Below are 18,193 nucleotides of genomic sequence, written 5' to 3' on the forward strand. Positions count from 1 at the left end.
AGCGATGGTGACAGAACGATTTCATCTGGGATTATTGTGGTTGATTGATTGATTGATTTGTAAAAGAAAAAAATGGGTTATCCGGGGTTAGCAAGGAACGTGTTATGTTGTGCGGTGAAGCTATCTTGTAAGTGTTGTAACCTTCTCTCTCCCTCTTTATTCTTTTTGTTTTTTTAGCCGAGAAGCTGGCTACTCTTCATCCACTCCATTATCCATGCGTCCGTGATAGTAAGGGATTCCAGTTTTTCACTATTTACCGAAAAACGCTGATAAACGTAAAAAGCGCGGTGTCTCGTTGCAGAGGGCATCGTTCATAAATCGAAGGTTTCGTATATACCATTTTCGTTTATCAGGGATTTTCACCGAGTCGCCTCATGCTTAAACTATTACCGCCGAAAACCACCGATCCGCGGTGAGCGAAATAACCACCGAATTTTCGCGCGGAATTTCTGAATAATTAAACGGCGTAAATTCTAAACCCTAATAGACTTAGAGTCGATTTCCCTTCTTTATTTTAGTTGCGCCAAAATACGCGACGCCTTCAGGCGTTGTAGTCGTGTAGGCGTTGTAGTGTATCTTCGTAAATAAATAAATAAATAAGCGTATTTTTTTCGTCACCACGCATTTTCACTTTCGTACACTCTCGCATTCCATCTCGCGATCATCCCGAATGAGTCCGCACCCGGCCGTCTCGGAACCCGGGCACTCCATTATGAAAGATGCCATACAGGTGCAGTAGCAGCCAGCTCTATTGAATTATGGAATCATCTCCGCCCGTGCTCGTTTCCCCCGAGGGGTTGCTGCTGCTGGTGGTGGATCATCTCACCCTCGCGATGATGTATCTGCTGACACGGTTCTGCTGATATTGCGTCGTGCGCGCCTAGATATTAGTGGTGGCCAGGGCTTGTTTAGACCTGGTGATGATCGATACGTTAATGCGAATGGGATGCATGTTAATGCGTAACGGTTGTGTCGGGGATGGCTTAAGGAAAGCGGTAATTGCGGGAAAGCGGCTATTATGAGGGTAAGAGGTAGGGAAGGACTTCTCTCTCTCTCTCTCTCTAATAGGATTTACGGCTTTCCGATCGTTGATGGGGGTGACGCTTTCAGAAATTATGATGTAACAATTTGGTGTTTCGGTTTAGTGTAATGTTTGTCCAATTAAATTATTGTAATTAGTTTCGCTGAATCATTAATGGATTCAGTTAATAACGTAAAATTAATGTAATTACATTAAAATTCTTCAAAGTAAGTTCTGCGACCAAAAGCTGGCGGACCTGACCAACGGAGAGAGAGCGGTTTCCCTTCCCTAAATTTCGATATGTATATTGATGTTTTATTGGGTTTCTTCGTAATTGATTGCTTTTTGTTTAAATTGTTTGAGCTCTCTCTCTGAAACCACCGGGCGTAGGCGCTAAAAAATCGGAAGCTAAAAATTGAGTCCATTGAGTTTCCTATTTTGAGCAAATGGTCAGGAATCTTTTGTAATTGCGAAAACAGTCGCTGGTTCCATTCTACTTGCTGCAAAAAAAAGGGGGGGGGAGGGAAGAAAGGCAAAGAACTCATCAAAAAATAAGCGAACCGAAATCTATTAAATATGTTCATGTTTAGTTATTTATTAATAATTTATATAGCCTGAAAATCACGAACTCGGCAAATGTACCTACACTCTCTGCAGACCGACGAATTTTCTTTCCATCTAAATTCCGCGAATAATTCGCTACAGAGGAGTCCCTCGGTACTCGGATTTCGTCGTGATCGCTGGACCTGTCGTCAAAGTCATCTGGCGTCGCATCTCTGTGGCGGCAACTCTAGTACTCGCTCGCAGCAATCAACTTCCCCAGATATCCGAATAGGACAATCAGTGCAGAAACCCGAACCGCTGTGCGAGGTACTTTCATTTAACGTACCTTTGATGTAAGCAAGACAGCGACGACGGGCGTTGCGGTGTACATGATTTCCCGAGGGAAGCAAGCGAAAAACAGTCGCATGTGGAATATATATCATCCACGTCAAGCAGAAAGGTTGCTTCCTTCTGCGACTCGCACAAGCATATCTTTATTCCGAAAGTATATATATGAACACGGGTAGTAAACGGGGCGGGAAAACCTTGTTTTATATTCATCTCACATGGACAATTCAACTCAGGTCAGATACCCCACTCTTCGCAGGGGCGACAAAAATTCAACGCGTAAAGTATGATTTCCGCCTGTTATTCTTTTAATAACTTTCTCGGTGGCTTTTTGATACGAAGACGACATTATGCATGAAATGTTGTGGAACTCGGTGTGACATACTGAAGAAGAAAAAGAACTGAAGAAGTAGAAGGAGGGTTGATGTTGATGAAGAAAAATACTAGGGAGAGGTTGAATTCGTCACACGACAAGTTCGGCTGCTCCCATAAACAGCCCCCCCCCCCCCCAAAGAAAAAAAAGTGAAAATAATATAAAAGAGAACCTCACTTTCGCGATAACTATCGGCCAAAGGCCAAAATCGCGGCTTAACGTAGCGCACAGAAGGATTGAATTCTACATGGTTCGTCGCTCGTTCAGCCCAGCGGATTGGGAAGTGCGGAAGTGTAAAAAGAATTCCTCTCTCCAGTAGTATGTACAGGGTGTGTGCAGAAAAACATGACCCGCATTTTTACATGTAACTCCTTGTTTACTTAGCCGAGGAACTTCCGGTGGCGCACGACGGCGTATTTATGCGTGCGAAAGCTACAAAAAAATCCTGGAAGCCATACTCAGTGTAAAAAAATAAACAGAGCACGAAAACATGGGCTTCCATGCATTAGAATCATTAGAATAGGGCGGTCATGATGGTGCATTGTAGTGCATTTCCGTCTCATAAAGAGTTATGTGTAGGCACCGCTAGGGGTACTGCCGATGAGCATCCATGTGGGGCATCGTTTCGATTTATGCACTGATAGCTCCCCTAGCGGTACTTGAACACAACTCTCGTACGTGCACCATGTTGCCCTTTCACATACACCCTGTTGTCCACCATGTTGCCCTATTCTGATGCACGGAAGCCGACGTTTTCGTTGTTCCGTTTACTTTTTAAGCTGGGTATGGCTTCCACAATTTTTCTACAGATTTCGCACGCATAAATGCGCCATCGTGCGCCACCGGAAGTTCGTTAGTTAGGTAGGCAACAAGCTATGTGCCTAAATGCGGGTGATGTTTTTCTGCACACACCCTGTATATAATAAGTGGGCAACACGGGTGTCTTCCGAGCTTTTCTTGTTTTAACTTCTTCTTTTTGTTCTTCTTGAGAGTCAATGCATCGTTTTAGACGAACGTGTTCCCGCGAATATACCCCGCGACACGAAAGGCGCTGCATGCCTAATGTGCCTCGAGGTTCCAAGCGGACGCAATAAAACTTACGAGGAATGAAAATCAACAGTGTCAGTGTTAGGTTCTCCGCCTGAGCAAAAAAAAAAAAATAAAAATATCTGCAAAGCAATGAGCACCACGACAATGAAAAAAAAATATAAGTAAATGAATAAAAATGAAAGCGCCGCGCATAGCGGTACGGTTCGTAAAGTGGGCTTTTCCCCAGTAAGAGCATGGATGCAGTGAAGCATGCTTTATAGGGTGCGCACAAAGCTGAATTTGCCAGCGTGCAGAGTAGTACAGAAGCTGGACGTTTTGACTCACTTCCTAGACCACTATGATCCTTTTATGCTGCATTTGCCATTGACCTAACGGGGTTCCTACTGCAGTGTCCACAAACAGAAGTTCCATCCAGGGTAGATAAGCGTGGAAGCCAGGCAGTGCTCTAATCAAATCAACGAGCTCAAAGTCGGTCGCGTAGCAGAAGCTAACAGCCCCAACTGCAATCGCGTAATCAAAGCCCCCTGCGATTAGCAGCCACGGAAGTCGTGTTTGAATTCACGAAATGAAAATATATTGCCTTCAATACGGCTTTTGCTGTAGAACGCGCGCCGTGTATATGGACCTTCGGGGTGTCTGGAAAATGGAATCGCGTTCTTTGTTTCCCGTGAGGAAAGGAGCGCGCTCTCTGTTGAAGCTATCGCGTCGAGAATTTTTTATGAGCTGATCAAAAGGGCTCTTTCGCTACGAGCGAGCGTCCAAGAGGTTTCCGCGCATGATTTTATGGAGAGAGGTTGTAAAATATTTTACGACTCCGGTTATGATATACCCTCCAGTGTTCTCTCCATTCTCCAGATATAGCGTACGGTTCTGGAAAACGTACAACTTTGTTAATATTGAACGTGAGGTTTTCGTCTTGGAAGGAAGCTCAATGGAGGTGCCGTGATTATTATTATTGTGTGTGTTTCTACGTACACTCATATAAATGAACTTCACCGCATAGCATGCTCCTAGCCAACCATCAACTCGAATGATATTGCTATGTGCCCTGATTTGTTCAAAACGGTAGGCGTACGCCTTTTTTGTGACACTTATGCTGTTCATAATTGTCACAAAGATGGCGTACGCCCCCCCCCCCCCCCCGTTTTCAGCAAATCAGGGCAGATAACGATATCAATCGAGATGGTGGTTGGCTAGGAGCGTGCTATGCGGTGAAGTTCATTTTTAAGAGTGTACTATGTTGTGATTTAACGTTGTGAAAGAGAGCTGGGGGGACAACGCTGAAAACTGTAGACAAATAATATTTTATATAATAACGGAGTTTAACATTAAGGCTTAAAAGAGGAGCCTCAGCCATGTGAAACCTCGATTCATGAGGTTCATTCTACGATCATTCTACGATCATGTTATGGTTGTGTATAGTATACGATTACATATCCTCTGATATCATACGCCGTAATTATGAGAACGTTGTGAGAATGTTAGCCTTTTTTTTTTATTCATTCACTTTACTTTATTAACAGCACTTTCGTCCGTCCGTTCCAAGGCATAGGCCAATTCTTTACAGCTCTCTTAATGTGAGTTCTTTTTGCGATTAATACCTATATTTCCCGTTTTGACTTATCCACAATCGTATCGGATCTGTGCTGTCTGGCTGTTTTTCCTGGGCTTTCGTCAGACGCTGTAAGCCAAAATGTCGGCAGTGAAGTCGGCCCCGGACGCACGGTCCTCCACGAGCAACACGCTGTCCCCATTGGCAGGCATGTTGCTCGGCAACCGAACGCCCGAGCCAATCAGAAACACTCCCGACGCAAATATTTCTGTCCCTCCTTTTATCGCACGCGTGTAGCATAGAATCTATACTTGGTCGTCGGAGATCGTTGACCACTGCAGCATTAGAAGGGGAGAGTGACATGTCGTGAAAGGGGAAAAAGAGCCCCGTGCATGAAACAAAGACACTTGCAAGGGGGAGAGAGAGGGAGGTTTGAGTTGAGGGCGAAGGTCGAATATTGATCGTCGCTTTATTTTCCGCTCTATGAGTTCACCTCTTCCCACTCAATCTAGTGCACTCTGCGATGGCGATGCCCCTCTAGTTGCCCGTCCTATATACTTCATCGATTCACCGTCCCCAGGAAACTTTTAAATGAGCAGACCCCCCGCCTGATGCATCCAGAAAGTGAGAGAGAGAGAGAGAGAAAAAAAAACGAAAAGAAAAGGAAGCTCTCCCGTTAACGGCTTCGGTGCAACTTTCTTTTCTTTTAGTCGACCTCCCATTATCTCTGCCACTCTCTTTTTCTTCTTTTTCTTCTTCTTGTGCGCGTAATTTGCTTCGGAATTCTGAAGAAAGGGCAGAAATCTCGAGAAAGAAATACAAGCTGGAATGCGCAGGGCCGACTCCAAATGCGCAAGGGAACGTGTTCTGAAACGTTCCAGGTGTAATAATGACTCGATTGCTCTTCTTCGTAATCATTCCTGTTGTTAATTTTTTTCCTTGTTTTTTTCCTACGAATAATTTACGTATTTCCGATCCTTTATAGGGGTAACACTTAAGAAAATCGCATGTAACGTTTTCGCGTTGCGCTTTTTGGTGTAGCGTTAAATTAATTAGATTGGTGCGATTAATTTAATTTCTGATTATTATTTTATCAGCTAGTTTAATAAATAACATAAAATTAAGTAAGTTAAAAATCGCCGAAGTAAATTCTACACTCTAAAAACTGAGCTTCACCGCATAACAGGCTCTGTGCCAACCATTGCCACGAATGATAGGGTTATCGCTTCTTATTTGGAGAAGAGAGGGGGTGTACGCCTTTTTGTGGCCATTTGGATATATGAAAATTGCCACAAAAAGGCGTACGCCTTCCTCTCCCTTCCAATCAGTATCGATAACCCTATCACTCGTGGCAATGGTTGGCGCACAGTGTGCTATGCGGTGAATTTCTGTTTTTATAGAGTGTATACGCTGCCCAAAACCTCGTGAATTCTCTAATGGAGCAAGCTCTCGTTCTTTTCGATTTCTGTCTTTTTAATCGTTTTCTTTCTTTTTTTTACAATGCAGCCGTTGCTTGCCAATGTCCAAATATTAGCCATGGACGTTCCATTATCGTAATGGGATCTCCAAAAAGGTGCAAAAATGCGTCTGATTAACGACTCCCGAAACGGCGTGTAATTAAAGACAAAAAAAGAAGGCGAAAACTACGTGACTACATAGACAATCTCCTCGTTGTAGGTTTCAGCGCACCGTTCGTCACGCTAACGGCAAGCGTGACAGGTGGCGTGATACAGGGGGTTTATGCGTTTTATAGTGACACGCAGCTTCATTGTTGGGGAATATGTGGTCTATTTACGAGCTCGAAATACTCACCGGAGCTTGGAAGCTATACGAGATGGATTGACGGGTGAATAGCTATACACTCTAAGTAAAAAAAAAGGAGTAATTTTACTCTTTTTGGGGACTAAATGCACTGCTACAAAAAATAGTCCCTTTCGGGAGTAAATGAATGCCATAGAGTGGAGACTGCATTTCACGCTCTGTCCTAAGAGCCCCAGGTACATAATTCGTGTCCATGCATGAAAATACTTTGAATCAAACCGTCAACCGTGATATAGCGAGTGATATAAAATCTTGCGACATACATAGGGCACAATTTGCGAAAAAAGAAGCGCTAACTGTTTCTTACTCTGTGCGGATGGAAATTTGCTAAGTTGGAGTTGGCTGAGTTATGCAGCCTCATTCCACCAAATTGACCGAGAGCACATATTTACGTTGACTATTGCATTCGGAAGACCTTTTGTCAAGTCCGGTGACAATTTCAAGTCCTGGGGAGTAAATGTCGGGGTAAGGGGACTAAAATTGGGAGTAATTGCAGTCTAGGGGACTAGAAGCTGCGATTACCCCGCATTTTACTCCTTTTTTTCTTAGCGTGTAGTATACGGCCGAGCAAAAAAAAATCGAATTTTCGATTGTGTACACAGTTTGTTCCAAAGGCGGAACTTTCTTACCAGGCGAAGTTTCATTTTCGCGTTGTAGCAGGTTTTGTTCCAAGAGCAAACGTGGTCACGAAACTTCCTGAAAAAAAAAAAAAAGCCAAAGATATTGCGTATGGTTCCGGAGGAAGCTCAACGTTCTCTTACATTTCCCCCCCCCCCCTCTTTTTTTTTCTTTCTCGAAGTCCGATATATGTATTACATGTGAGGTTCTGAATAGACCTCTCCCTGTTTGTAAACAAATGACGTCATAGTGTTCGACAGCGCCACCAATTTGGTAGAGTTGAACTACGCTCAAAGCTAGGGGCGAACAAGGTCGTGCTCGAAAGCCACGGTATTGACGGGATTACGATGGTCTCTGAAAGGGGACGCGACCTTCGGTCCTACTTTTCTTTCAATAGGGGGCAGCGAACAAGTGCCCATTCGTGGGACCCAGCCCTCCCCTTCCGATTTGTTTCGGTTTCCGTCTGTCTACCATCGTCATGATGATGTTTCTCGGGTAGAGATCTATTCCGTTTAGCTCAGGTACAGGTGCGCCTAGTCCATTCCACATCGTAACCTCTACAAGGTCACTGTGTGCGTTTCGTGCATTGTTTTGTGCACTGTGCTGGCCGTATTACAAATGGCGATGGGAACGCAAGATCCACTGTGCATTTGTCGTTTTATTCCCGTCACGTGTTCTGACATCTAGCGCGAATTGAATCCGGATGCCTTTCACTGGGGTTCGAAGACCCGGGATATCTGCGTCAACACTGAACACAGTGCAAGCAGTGAAAAGCTATCAAGGGGCAATTTGGACCGCATTGAATCCACCTCAGCATAAAGCGAGTATCGACTTTTCCACGTGACTGAGCTTCTGTGGGCTCGAGCACATATTTGCAAAGAAGATACTACTCTGCGCTCCACAGAAACCGAAAGTAGTCGACGTGGTTTGGCATCATAGCGTTGCATTGCTTTGTCGAGCTTTTATTCGAGCGACGACAAATTCCGGTTTTCTCATGTTTGCCTTTTTTTTCTTAGTTTGTACGTGCCTCTTGAAAAGGAAACTTACAAACGAATTTTTGTGCAAATCTCACTCTATTCGGCCAGCATAAACGAAGTAGCAGAGCGAATTCGCTGACAAATAATTTTCTCGCGAGGTGTCGGCAGATGAGTAATCTGCATTCGTTGAATTCGACGTATTTTTTCGATCAAGATGCTGCATCATAAAATCTAAAAAATCTAATCTCAAAGATAAATAACAATAAAATAAATATAGTATCTAAATCTTAAAATGAAATAAAAATAAATCTAAAAATGAAAAAATCTAAAAATGAAAAAAATCTAAAAATAAATAAATCTAAAAATCTGATCTAATTTCAATAAATAAATTTGAATAAGAAGGGAGATGGCCTGTCAGGAAGGGACTGAGGAAAAAATCATAGCTTTCAAATCAACTACTCGGCTCAGCTACAGATGTTTTCTTGGAGTACGTAGGAAGAGACAGAACGCAGAAAAAAGAAAAATCACTTACAACGCAAATAATAATAGTAATAATGAAGTGTCTGAATTTCCGTTTCGAAACCACGAATACACGCGTTTTTTTTTTTTTTTCCGTGATCAGACTAAAAAATTTCGCATTTTCCGAACCCCTTGATTATCGATCATGAATGTACACATTTCGCTTTATTCTTACGATCACCCCCATTTCTATAGCACGGACAGCGAAGGACCGCTCGAATGGCTTCACTTCAGAAGCACGGGCAATACGACTTTCGTTATTTTCGAGGAAGCATCGTTCTCGAACAACTAACGCACGTTCGACCTACGAACGAGTTCTATTTGCGAAAACCCGCATTGCATTCTAGAAGGAAGGAAGCTTTGGGTCAAATAAGAAGCGCTCCGACGAACGGCTTGCATCCCATTACAGTTACTTCCTTTTTCTTCAGAACCAGGAGATGTTCTTCTGCGAGAGCAATTTGAGACCCTCTTTTCGCTGCTTCTTCGTCCTCTTGTTTTCTCCGCCGACATCGTTTCTGTAAATATGTACTGAAAAAAAGAAGAAAAAAATATATATATATATATATCTTGACGTTTCTTGTTTCTGATTTGCATTCAGAGGTGGGCCGTTCTTTCTTCTGCAGTTGCGTCTGTGCCCACGTTTTGCCATCGCCCGCACTTGTCGAGGAGAGTGCATGACTTTAGATTTCGCACATTATGCATACGGCGCGTGCGGACTGTTTGGCTTTACTGCCTAGAGGGCGTTGTTTCGCCTGATGGGGTGAGAATCGCGTCGTGAAATTGCTCTTTGCTGCTGCCTTCTCTTTTGTGCTTCCGAAAAATGTTTCGGAGAGTGCAAACATTCTATGTGCGCGGTTTCCGAACGGGACTAACTGGACTCTGACTGAGTTTCAGATTTTTAAGTATTTTACTCTTTAAAATAGACCTCTACCCGGTAAACGTCATCATGACGTTGGTAGACAGACTGAAACCGAAACAAATCGGAAGGGGAGGGCTAGGTTCCACGAATGCGCACTTGTTTGCTGCCTCCTATATTGATATGAAAGTTGGAATGAAGGTCGCGTCCCTTTCAGTGATCATCGTAATCCCCTCAAGACCCTGGCTTCCAGCGTAGTTCAACTCTACCAAATGGACGAGTTCAGAAAATCCCAGTGCTCTTTGCGCACGCATTGCATCCTGGGAGCTTACTGAGTGGGGGAACGAAGAATAATCCTTCGCGCTTCGCTTTCGCTGACCTTGACACGTCGTGGACAATGGACCGGTAGGGAAGAAATCTGAACGGTTTGGAGGCCACACGTTTCTTTCGTATTAGTAAACTCCCACAGTTCAAAGCGACGCTAAGCACTCTGGGATTTTCTGAACTCGTCTATTGGTGGCGCTGTCGAACACTACGTCGTCATTGGTTTATAAGCAGGGAGAGGTCTATACGACTCCATTATGATCACTCCTCGCATAACAGTATATATGCATATCCTCGATTTGGTACGAAATGTTCTTAGATACGATTTTTAATCTCTACATGGTCTCATATAAACCTCAAAAGAGAAAAGGGGAACCGACGCTGCACTCTTGGTCCTTCGTCGAATTCATTAGTAATTCCCGCGTGACCACTTTGACCTCCAGCAAGATAGCGCCACCTTCTATGGGTGCAATGAATCTTGTAAAGAGAGCCGGGTCCAAGCCTTTTGTCGCCGTCTTTCGATATGTACCATTCGTTTTAAATACAAGCGACTGTTCAGTAACGAACGACGTAAGAAACGCTGTGGGGGAAACGGCAGGGCGACAGTTGTGCTGAATCTGTTCCAATGTCTAATTTTCTTTTTCGCGTCGTTCGCTCTTCAAGCATCAATTCGTACACTCTTAGAAATGAGCTTCACCACATAGCACGCCCCCTAGCCAACCATCAACCCGAATGACAACGTTCTCGCCCCTGATTTGTTGAAAACGGGCATAATGACACGAAATAGGCTCCGCCTCCCGTTTTCAACAAATCTAGGGCGAGAACGTTGTCATATTTGAGTTTATGGTTGGCTACGAGCGTGCTATGTGGTGAAGTTCATTTTTAAGAGTGTAGATATCTGTTTCCACGCGCGGTGTATTACTTGACCCACCGAATACCAGCATCATTTTTTCCTCTCACCAATTTGAGATTTATAATTTATTACCTACATTATAATTCGTTGTGATCCATACGATATGAAATTCGCGCGCACAAAGACCTATGCGCGATGTCAGTACGAGGACATGTGGGCGTTCCCTTTGCGCCTGTCTCCGTTCGCTCCTGCTGCAAGTAATACGCGAGGAGGAGGAAGAGGTGTGGGAAAGGATGCTGACACGTGATCATCCTGTCCAGGACGTCACTGAAACGTCACGCGAGCCGATCAGGGGAGTCTCCCCCTTGTTTCTCCCCGTACGTGCTGCCTGCAGTGACGACAAAATACGGATACGCTACGACAGGTTGTCTCTGCTCAGGGCAGAGGATCAAGTTTGGAGAAACCACGTGACGACGTGTGTGTCCAATCACGGGGCAGCAATAAGGGGGAATCCGTAGACCGGCAGGGATCCACGGAAACACGTGCGACTCACCTTGAAACGTCGCCCCCCCCCCCCTCTTATTTGGGAGAGGGGCCAAATGTAGTCGCTGCATGGACAGTAGAGGAAAGAGGGAAACTGTGGAGCTGCGGAGACAGGTGACCTACTTGCATGGCGTATTATACTCGGGAAATATGGCGATTTCGACCGATAGGGTCCGCTGGAGAGCCTTTTGGAGCAGAACCGTTTATTGGGAGAGTTTGGTCATTGGGAGGAGCCTGTTTCAAAGCGCGTCATTTGACGTCACAGGAGGGGCGGTGCCAAGGCCAGTGCCGCCATTTTGCAGCGGAGCTACCACCTTGAAACCACGCCGTGCTGCAGCCACTTGCCTTTCATTCCGGCCACGTGAGTCAAAAGATCAAAGAATGGCCAAACTCTCCCCATAAACGGCTCTGGTTCGGGGGTCAAATGCCTTATGCAAGACGTTATTTATTTCGGTGACGTCAGGGAGCGAACTTTCCTTCCTTTGAAAGATGAAAATGGGTATTAAAGCCAGGGATGCCTTCCACGGAAGAAACTTTGCGTGCACCCCAACAACACCGAATATCCTCTGGATGTACGAATAATGTCCTAATTAACGGATTCGCATGTCTGATGGATATATGAGGGATATCCATCGGACGTACGAATTCGTTACGACATTATTCGTACATTCAGTGGGTATTCGGTGTTGTTGGGGTGCAGGAAAGAGAGATTCCTCATTCCTTATAGTCGAAATGTCCACAAGCTCTTCACGGAGTGAAATGATCCCATTACCTTGACATTAAAATAAAAGTAACGGGATTCATGTCGGCTACGTCGTTCGCGATTTATGAGTGAGAAAGAACCTGCAACTTACGCCTTGCACTTGTAGGTAATCTTACGTTAGCACGTCTTCTTCCGGTGCAAAAACAAAAAAGTTCCATTCCAGTCCTCATATTCGTACGGCAAGAAACCTCCCTAACGAGCTGAAACGCTTCCTCCTCGTTTGAAGAAGTTTGCACGAGCCGCATTTTTGTTGTTCGTGCCGCGGTTGCTTCATTTGCATTCGCTCTAACAAGGAAGCTCCCCCTGGAGAGAAGGTATATTTACGTCCCTGCATGATGCACGTATCCTAGATTGTGAGACGCGTCTGTAATGACGCAGGGGACTACAAAAGAAGAGGAATGTATGGTTGTGTCTTATGGAATCGCGTTGAGGCTTCGTTCTTGAATACCTTAAGTCTAGATGATGCAGTGAGTGCCTAACGAGATGCGACTGCATTGCACCAGGGGGCGACGCGATCTGTTGCTTAATATTCATGCAGCTCGTATGCGAGTGTGTCTCGTTACAATATGCCGATTTCATTAACAAAGTACGCGTTGATGCCATACGAACTAATGGTAATGCGACTGGCATTATGAATTGGGCATTTTGGGGGTTAGTCGCACGTTCACATTGGAAGCTTTCCAGGTATTTGGGAGATTTGACCGTGCGGAGCCACGGAACTGTTTTGACCACAGGGAGTATTTTTGTGCATTTTCATTGTTTTATAAATAAATTAATTAAATTAAGAAATTAAGTATTCGAAACTCCTAACGCATTTCATGGCATTTAATGATTCTTTAAACGAGGTTGATTTATAAAATATAATTTTTTCGTGCTGTTCACGAATGAATCGATCTTCCGCATAATATTGTCGGAGTCACAAATCACGCTCATCTCCGTGTCTCACCTTTTTAACTATCTTCGTACCTAATATAGTAAAATATTGTTGTGTTCGACGTAGGCGTTGTTTTAACGAGGGTATGTCTAGTGCGTGATATGCGTGTCGTATTGTAATGCATTGTAACATCGTAATGTTTAGTGTATACTAGTGTAGCAAACTTACAGGGACGTATCCCTAAAACGTCGATGAGTGTAGTCCGGCACTTATGCCAGGGAAAAAGGACAGCAACTCGTTCGTCGTCTCTTTCGTGGACCAACTGCCCAACGTAGCCTTTATTTACAATATATACATGTCCGTAATTACTTTCCTTATTACAGCCCTTCTGTACATCAAAGAGGTGTCCCGACAGGTAGGGACGTCGTCATATTGGGGAGGGTTGAATACGCAAGGTCACGGGACCCGTCTTTCCTTTGGTACACCGCGACAGTGCGTCTCGTCACGTACACCAAATCCTTAAATTACTTTGCGGTTGGTCTTCGCTACACTAGTGTGCACTATTCCTTCGTGTGCGTTTACAAATACAATCTCATGCCGGATGTATCAATTATGTAATGTCACTTGGCCCTTTAAGAATTTAAATAAATAAATAAATAAGTAAATAATTCATTGTCAGAGGTAATTTGATCAAAGGCGCTGATGATGAATCTCAAGGTGAGGACCGAATGCACACCACGGATGTAAGCATCGCTTTTAGGGCACTGTGTTTACGAGCTTTGTTTGACCGTGGGCAAAACAATTTTATGTTGCTGAAAGGTCGAGATTTTGGCTGGTTTAGAGACACCGTAAATGTGCTTCTCAAAGTTTGCTATTTGGGGCGATTCCATGATGAATTCAATGTGAACATACGTGGGTAAATTACTTCTAAAATGTAATTCAGTTACATTACCCATTACTCCAGTTACATTTTAATTAAATTACATTACTCATTACTGCAATCGAAATGTAATGAAATTACATTACTGTTACTGCAAAAAAGTAATGACATTAGAAAATCATTACTGCGAGCTGAATCTTAACGATATTGCAGATGTGGAAAGTCATTGTAAGGCAACACTATGTTGTAACAACCAGGTATATTTTATTCTGTGCCGATTGAGTGCGTCACCGTTTATAGTGGGCGTTAGAATTTGAACTCGCCAGTCGCCAACTCTGTTTCTGCCAAGTACCGACACAGAACACACACTCGATTCTTTTGTAAAAAGTAATGAGTAATGTCATTAAAATTACTGCCCAAATGTAATGAAGTTCCATTACAAATTACATAATGTCAAAAGTAATGCATTACATTACAAATTACCAGAAAAAGTAGTTCATTGCTGTAATATCATTACAGTAACGACATTACTACACAGGTATGAATGTGAATCACCACAATGAAGCCAGCTTCGCGTGTCTGCACTATCGCAGCCAACCAGCTAAAAGCGACTTTGAGCCGCATCCGGTGATCCATGCCTAAAATTTCTCAACTCGAGAAATATTGATTTGGTGCTTCTCCTGCGTACACAGTATCAGTGCAGTGAAAGCACGCTTTACAGAAGACGTGCCACAGGCGCAGACATGCGCTTCGTCTGACTTCACTCGCTATTTAAAGAATGCATTCTGCATTGAGGAAGATGAATACGCTTACCCTCTCTGTGCCCGTTCCACGCCTAAAATATCTTGAATGCGAAAATATCGCATGACTGCTTCTCCTGCATACATCGCGCCACTGCAGTGAAAGCACGCTTTACAGGAGACTTCCACGGACGGACAAAATACACGTCTGACTTTATTCTCCATTGTAGAATGCATCCTGCGGTAAAAATAAAAAATAAAAAACAGAAAGAAATAATAATAATAATTCGATGGAATTAAAACTCGTGGTTCAAAATGAAAAATAATTATTGTAGCTCCGAGTCTGCTAATCGATTCAAGCTGCCTAATGTAGTTACATCAGCTGCACGATCATTCCAAAAGCCTAAGGGACGCATTAATTATTCTGCGTGTTTTATAAGAGAAGCAAAATGTTTTGCGCGCGTAAATCTAAAAACTCGGGGGGGGGGGGGGGACTGTTACATATGCTTGAGAGGCAAAAAAATCCGTTTGAGTGCGATATCCCGCCCACTGTACATTTGCCTGTAGTCTTGAAGAACGCCGTGTGTAGCAGTTAAGAAGAGATTTAAAGAAACCGAAACTATGTACGCTGCCTAGCTCACGAGTCCTCTAATTTCGCGTATATTCTTTCGCAGACGTCTTCAGCTCACTGATGCTGCCTCAAGCCGGTGTGAAGGAAACCTTGGGCGCCGGCGGCGTCGCTTCTATTTCGCCTGCCAGGAACGACATTCACGTGACTGTGATCTTTAACGGAATATTCGCTCCCACAGGTTCGTACACGGTCTATACCTTTCCACCTGCAAGTATGCAATTGCACCTGGGAGTCAAGTGGACTGTAAAGGGGCACTAAAGTGCTAAAATTTCGCACTGCCGTTACTTTGACACTGACACAAAAGGAACGGGATTCGTTCATTGCTTTGTTCGTGATTTATAATCGATGCAGAACGGACACTCATTGGTCAAAGTATATGGCCAATCATCACGGGAGATCGTTTGAGGAGACCAATCCCAGGTCTCTCCGCATTGTCACGCTTTTTGAGAAAGAGAGTGAGTGAGAAAGGGTAAATTGCAGTTTCCTCCGCTTGTAAATCACGGAGGACGCAACGGGTGAATCTCGTTCCTTTTGCGTTGTTGTCAAGGTAACGTGATATTTCATTCAGCGAGGAGAAACTTTTGCGCTTTAGTGTCCCTTTAAGTTTGGTGGTTTACGGCTTATGTTGCGTATTGCAGATGCCAGGGATGTAGTGGTCAAGATCAGCATCCTTGATGAAATGTCTGACGTAATCAGCAGCTCGGACATTACTCTACCAAAACTTCATGTGGTGAGCATGTTGAATAAAATGTTATGGAATATTAGGGGTAATCTCTCCGTGAGGTTTTGTGCATAGGATTTTAGTTAGGCAACTTTTAATTTCGTTTGATTAGTTTTTACATTATTAATAAAAGTCTCCACGTCCGAGCCTTGATAACTCCTATTGGCTCTCAGAGGCATGTGATCTCTCCCAAGGCCACTGCCCTCAGAGGCTTGTGGTTAAGTTAACCATTTACTATGCTGAGACTAGGAGCTGACTGAAATCCTGGCTAGTAGGGCGCCCTGCACTTTCCCTGGGCCCATTCGCCTACAGGCACCAGGTACACGGTTCCCTACAAAGTTGGCACTGGACGCCCTGTGCCCCAATGTGACAGCGTAGTCACGCGTAGCCCTCAGTAATGGAAAAACATGACTACCACCTGTTCAATGGCCTCCTTATCACAACACACTAGCTTCGGTACTCATAGGTCCATCCGAGTGTTACTCCTTTTTCTATAAAACCATTAATACATTTGAAAGAGCTCACACACGCAACTACTTGTTGGCCTTCTCGGGAATGGCAAAGATATAAAAGCCGCTATTCTGAAGTGTGGTGTCTTAGCACTTTGTAGTTTCGAGCTCTTCAATGAGGATGGCAACTGAAGTCATGTTCTTTCAGTCACAGAATGTTGCCAGCGTCAAGATGGCCCTCTTACCGGAGCATCAGGCGAGCTTAATGAGCGGGAAGCTGAGGATGAAAATGATTTCTCCCGATGGCAAGAGACACATTATGGGACAAATAGTCATTAAGCCTACTTGCAACAGTGAGTAGGGTCCACCCATGTCCCTGTGGTATACATAGTATTGACTCTGTAGTGGTGTTTCTGATTCACGCGGGCATTTTTTTTCCTTTGCAGTATTTCAGGCCGTTCTCACCGCCGAAACGTCTAATGCCGGATTTGCTGTGCTCAACGTCAACAGTGATGCGTCCATATCGTATCAGGTCGGTTGAAGAACAGTTAGAACGGAACAGGTTTTTCTTGAGGAATCCTTATAGTGACTGTTACGCGAACAGGCATACGCATCCGGAATGACTGCTGCGCCGATGGTGGTCGTACTGGAAACAGACAGTCCAGCCGATAATGAGGTTCGGACTATGGCAGCTTCGTACAATCCCCCATTCGCCTACCAGTGGGTAAGCGCTGCCAGTGTTTCCTCCGATATTTTTCCTGTTTCGAGAGTGTTGGACGGTTTTTTGACATTCCAGACGAATGGCACTTTCACGCGAGGCACGACGCAAGTTCTGGAAATGCTTCTGACGGATGATCTGACTTTCAAGGTTTTAGCTGAGGGACAAAGTGAGCTACGCGGTCGTGTCAAGCAAAGGCTGTACTCAGATGCATTTCTCAGTGGTAAGACCAGTTACTTGTTTCGCGTTGTCTTCAACAAACAAATATCGGTGAGGGACACCTAGTGAAAAGTAGACGCTAGGCCTTGTGCTGTATTGTAAAAAAAAAAAAAATGAGAAAGAGGAATCGCAGGTCACTGCACTAGGTTGTATTTAGTGTAAAAAAAATGATTGGGGCTTCTTTGTGAGTGTGTAACCAATCCAAGTACGTATCACTCTGCATTTCTACTGGATTCCCTACTAAGGATGGAACAGTACTGATATTTGTCTTGATATATTATCAATATTTTCCCAATTGATGTTATCACTATATTGATAAAATATTGATATTTGTCATTTTTATTCTGGTCGGTGTTTTTGCAGCTCTTTTATACCTAGAGTATGTCGCTGTCGGGCCCACTTTCTTTGATATCTTATTTAAGTGGGGGGGAATGACTTTTCCACTTAGAGGCACCCGTGCTGCTGATACCAGAAGGGAACAGCAGCGCAGCAGGTCAAGCATGGCTTGCGGTTGATAAAGCCTGTCGTCTCCACTATTCCATCTTCGTCTCTGGGCTGGATCCTGGAGAGCGCCACTTGCTGGAGCTTCTTGAAATTTCTCCAGCGCTTCACTTGTTGCCTAGCGCTCGCAGCGTCCAGCGTGTGCTGCAGAAGATCAATGGAGATGAGGCAAGTGTAGTGCTGCTAAGAACACAAAGGTTCTCGATTGAAAGCTATCTCTATTTTTGTTGTTCCTCCTTTCATTTTCTTTGGTTGCTCTTACTACACAGAAGAGCACAACCGGTGGTTCACGCATAGGG

General features: G+C 44.2%; 1 protein-coding gene across 1 annotated transcript in view; it reads left to right on the forward strand.

Annotated features, from left to right (window-relative positions):
- The window catches only part of LOC135371013 (dorsal-ventral patterning protein Sog-like), a 129,364-nt gene that overhangs the window by 102,083 nt on the left and 9,088 nt on the right, over nt 1-18,193 (forward strand). The window contains exons 8-14 of the mRNA XM_064604983.1: nt 15,330-15,464; nt 15,925-16,016; nt 16,665-16,809; nt 16,903-16,988; nt 17,061-17,180; nt 17,253-17,397; nt 17,842-18,062. Of these exons, the coding sequence (XP_064461053.1) occupies nt 15,330-15,464; nt 15,925-16,016; nt 16,665-16,809; nt 16,903-16,988; nt 17,061-17,180; nt 17,253-17,397; nt 17,842-18,062 (944 nt within the window). The remainder of the gene's footprint in view (nt 1-15,329; nt 15,465-15,924; nt 16,017-16,664; nt 16,810-16,902; nt 16,989-17,060; nt 17,181-17,252; nt 17,398-17,841; nt 18,063-18,193) is intronic.

The sequence above is a fragment of the Ornithodoros turicata genome, chromosome 10, assembly GCF_037126465.1.
Source record: "Ornithodoros turicata isolate Travis chromosome 10, ASM3712646v1, whole genome shotgun sequence".
NCBI classification, from domain to species: Eukaryota; Metazoa; Arthropoda; class Arachnida; order Ixodida; family Argasidae; genus Ornithodoros; species Ornithodoros turicata.